Source organism: Ruditapes philippinarum, unplaced genomic scaffold (genome assembly GCF_026571515.1).
Source record: "Ruditapes philippinarum isolate M1 unplaced genomic scaffold, ASM2657151v2 ctg19341_1_1_1_1, whole genome shotgun sequence".
Lineage (NCBI taxonomy): Eukaryota > Metazoa > Mollusca > Bivalvia > Venerida > Veneridae > Ruditapes > Ruditapes philippinarum.
In genome coordinates, this window is record NW_026856083.1 from 892 (window position 1) to 5,450 (window position 4,559).

The 4,559-nt window shown below is 34.1% G+C and overlaps 1 protein-coding gene across 1 annotated transcript; it reads left to right on the forward strand.

Moving 5' to 3' along the window:
• Positions 1-323: 323 nt before the first annotated feature.
• On the forward strand, positions 324-3,610 carry LOC132745333 (pre-mRNA-splicing factor RBM22-like; the record flags this gene model as incomplete). The annotated part of the gene is made up of 4 exons (XM_060734226.1): positions 324-524; positions 920-1,167; positions 1,815-1,964; positions 3,396-3,610. Coding segments are annotated over 4 exons (736 nt in total), but the record flags the coding sequence as incomplete, so codon positions are not given.
• Positions 3,611-4,559: the final 949 nt, after the last annotated feature.

The following is a 4,559-nucleotide window of genomic DNA, read 5'->3' on the forward strand; positions in this document are numbered from 1 at the left end:
CCAGCAGATGACCCCTATTGAGTTTTGGGTCAACAGGTCAAAGGTTAAGGTCATGACCAGTAGATACTTGATAACCCTTATTAATTGTTTGATCACTGGGTCAGAAGTCATGCATAATAACCTTATCACATGACTAATTGGCTGCTGATAGGGGGCATACATGTTTTACAAACATATCTTGTTAATCCTAGAAAAGACACTGTGCTTAGTGATCTCAGAATGTTTAGTGCTTTTAAGACTTGATATTTAAACCTCCTTCTAAACACATTTGTACAAAAAAGAGAGAAAAGTGGAAAAATAACATTGACATTAATTGTTTACAGACATGAGAAGCCGACTGATCCAGATGACCCGTTGGCTGACCAAAATATCAAGGACAGATTCTACGGGTTAAATGATCCAGTTGCCGACAAGCTTATGAACAGATATTCATCCATGCCCAAACTGGAGTCGCCTGAAGATAAAACTATCACAACATTGTATGTCGGTGGTCTGGGAGACAAGGTGACTGAAAAAGATCTTAAGTAAGTTATTTTAGTGTCATTATAAATTTATTTAGATTTTGTTCTCTTTCTTTATAGTTTTGGATTCATTTGTCCCTCACTGCTGTTGTTTGAAGCAGGCCTTTTTTCAAACATTTTCACCTAGAATTCTGAAGTAAAATACCTTTCATATACCCATAAGGCTGTTTAACCCATGTAAAGGTACATAACACAGTGTGTATAGTGTGCTCTGAAGCTCACAACTTTATATTTAAAGATATGCATAATATTACTTTAAGATTGCATGTTATTCTATAATTAACTCATCATTTGGGTAACTTGGACTGCAAAAAAAGATTGATTTTTCTTACAGTTTATTGCAGTCTTAATCCATTTACCAAAATTAAGGTTATTTTGTATTGCTATTTATTTTTCAGAGATTATTTCTATCAGTTTGGAGAAATACGTTCAATAAATGTGGTAGCTAAACAACAATGTGCATTTGTACAGTTTACATCACGTTCATCTGCCGAGGCAGCCTCAGAAAAGTCTTTCAACAAACTCATTTTAAATGGGCGGAGACTGAATATTAAATGGGGGAAATCTCAAGGTCAACAAGGTCAAGAGAAGGAAGAGGAGAAAGAAGAAGAAAAGAATCTTGAGCCGGTCCCTGGCCTTCCTGGAGGTATTTATCATTCTTATAACAAATTTATTTACAACGGTTTGTAAAAGTTATATTTAGATATACAAAAGGTAATTTTGTCAATTTGTTTAGGGTTTGTAGCCAACTTATTATTATTTTTATAAATTTCTTGTTAGAATATTCATGTGTTAGAAAGTGTTCAGAATACATACATGCATAAACAATGTTGGTTTTACCAAACTTACAAGGAGTGTGCTTTTGTGTATATATATATAATTGTGGACAAGTGGTATATTCCATTAAAAAAGAAGGAAATCTGCCATCTTGTTGGTGAATAATGTTAGAGGGAAATTATTTGTGTTGTAAGGAATAGACTTATAAAGGTGCTTGATGGAACTTGAAACAATGCCAAGAGGAATTCCCAGTTACATGTAATTGACAGAGGGCATGACTGTAGCATGAAAAAATAATATTGCCTTCCTTAAACAGTTTTAATATAACTTTAAGTCAATAAGTGCAGTATTTTTATGATAACTATGCATTGTGGTCTTAAAGGTATTCAATCGAAATGAACATGCCATTTGACTTTATCAAAAAGTAAATTTGAAGTATGAGAATAAAAAGATAAGGCTATGAAAGGAAACATTTTTTTTCAATTTTTCAAACACTTGAATATTTTTTTGTTTCAGCTTTACCACACCCACCAGGGGAATTAGCTAACAATTTCTTCAATTTGAGCGGGGCACCACCAATGCACCCGATGCAGATGAGACATCCAATGCCACCAAGAGGACCACCTCATATGATGCCCATGTTTATAAGAGGTCCACCTCCGCCAGGTAAATAGTCCCAGATCAGATTTTATATTTCAATATATACTTAAATAAATCAAAAATATTCCCCTCCACAATATGTCCAGCTTAAACTTGATATTGTAAATTAAGTAGTATAGTAAATTGATTGTCACTTTTTCTCTCAAACTTAAACTTTATATTATCAAGTTAGTTTGTCACTTTTTCTCTCAATCTTAAACTTTATATTATCACGTTACAATGTAGTTTGTCTATGATAAACTGCCATTTGTTCATCATTTATTGTAGGGCCGGGAATTATATTCGAATATTCGAAACACTACCGAATATTCTAACATTGAAAAACAAATACGATTATTCGAAAAAAAGAGTGTTTTTTTTTGTTATTACTTTCAAATTTCAATTAAGATCGTAAAGTAAACCATTTACCTTTACTTGACCAGGTGTTCACACGTTTGTATGACGCGTGTCAACGATTATCACCAATTAACTGTGAAAACTTTGGTGTCTAGTTGATCAAAAGTGCACCTGTTTCACAGTTTGCTATTTACCTGTTTAACAGAATATAATGTAATTCTTTCCGATTTTAATTATCTTATTTATTGTTTTCTGTGCAATAATCTTTCCGATTAATTAGTAATTGTCTTAAATTTTGTGAAGACGAAAAAATCGACATGCATTAATCGGTGCTTTATGAAAGCATGGACAGTGTCTATATTCTGTCAACATATATTTATTCCGTAGAAACTAGACTCCGTGTGATATTTACTGCGTTATAGCTAAATTTATCTGAAGAATATTTTAAACCTCATCTAAAATTATAAATAAATAAAAAATATATTTAATTCAAATAAAGTTTCAATTTAAATTATGTGTTTTTGGGGCTAAGAGGCTACGGTGATTCATATTACAGTCAATCAAGTCACGTGAATTACCGCCCGTTAATAAGACAAATGATCAGCAGTCGGATTAACTGAACAAAAGGCAATCAAATTATAAATTTATTTCAAAAGTAAACATTTATGTCGATTTACAATATATAAAATAAAAAACTTTTAAGTAGTAATATAGGTATTTTTAATCGTCGATTATTCCAAGTATATTTAAGTAGTATAATATTCGACGCAATCAGTTTCGGATACGTATACGTCAAAGAGAAATATTGGAATAAATGTTGTAAAAACGAATATTTGAATATATTTGAATATGGAAAACGAATATTCGAACATCAAATTCCTTATTCGTTCCCAGCCCTAATTTATTGTTCTTAAGGTGATCCATCCATAAGAAAATTGTGGATATTTGTCAGGATTTTCTGTGCCTTACAGAGATTATTTATACTTTGATAAAACCAGTCACCAAAAATTTTGTCTGTTCAGAACTTTCCTTGGAAATAATTTATTTTAGATACATTGTAAATAATATTTTTTTCTGACTCACTCTATATTTGTTTTGTAGGTGTGAGACTGCCGCCCCCTCCCCCTGGTATGATGCCGTTGAGACCCCCACCAGGTGTCATGCCCCGTGGCCAGGTTCCGCAGATGCATTACCCATCCCAGGACCCGAACAGAATGGGAGCTCAACAAAATGGATAAACAAGCCTGACCCATCAACTGCAATGGAAATATCTGCCATCTTTATTGTGTATGGTGTTCTTTTGAAGCCATGATGTCATTATACCCCCAAAAACGAAGTTTGGGGGGTATATAGGAGTCACCCGGTGGTCGGTTGGTCGGTCGGTCGGTCCAGACGTCCGTTGCATTTTCCTTGTCCGGACCATAACTTGAAGACTAATGGTTGGAATTCAATATAACTACACACAATGGTCAAGCACATTGAGAGGAAGTGCAGTGCACAAGAACCATAACTCTATCTTGACTAATTACAGAGTTATTGCCCTTTGTTACTTTTCCTTGTCCGGGGCATAACTTGAAAACTACTGGTTGGAATTCAAAACAACTTCATACAATTGTCAAACACAATAAGGGGAAGTGCAGTGCACAAGAACCATAACTCTATCTAAAGTAATTACAGAGTTATTGCCCTTTGTTACTTTTCCATTGCTTTCTTTTGTCCGGACCATAACTTGAAGACTAATGGTTGGAATTCAATATAACTTCATACAATGGTCAAGCACATTGAGAGGAAGTGCAGTGCACAAGAACCATAACTCTATCTTGACTAATTACAGAGTTATTGCCCTTTGTTACTTTTCCTTGTCCGGGGCATAACTTGAAAATTGCTGGTTGGAATTCAAAACAACTTCATACAATTGTCAAACACAGTAAGGGGAAGTGCAGTGCATAAGAACCATAACTCTATCTAAAGTAATTACAGAGTTATTGCCCTTTGTTACTTTTCCATTGCTTTCTTTTGTCCGGAGTATAACTTAAAGACTAATTGTTGGAATTCTTTATAACTTCATACAATGGTCAAGCACATTGAGAGGAAGTGCAGTGCACAAGAACCATAACTCCATCTTGACTAATTACAGAGTTATCTGCCCTTTGTTACTTTTCCATTGCTTTTTTTTTGTCCGGAGCATAACTTGAAGACTAATGGTTGGAATTCAATATAACTTCATACAATGGTCAAGCACATTGAGAGGAAGTGCAGTGCACA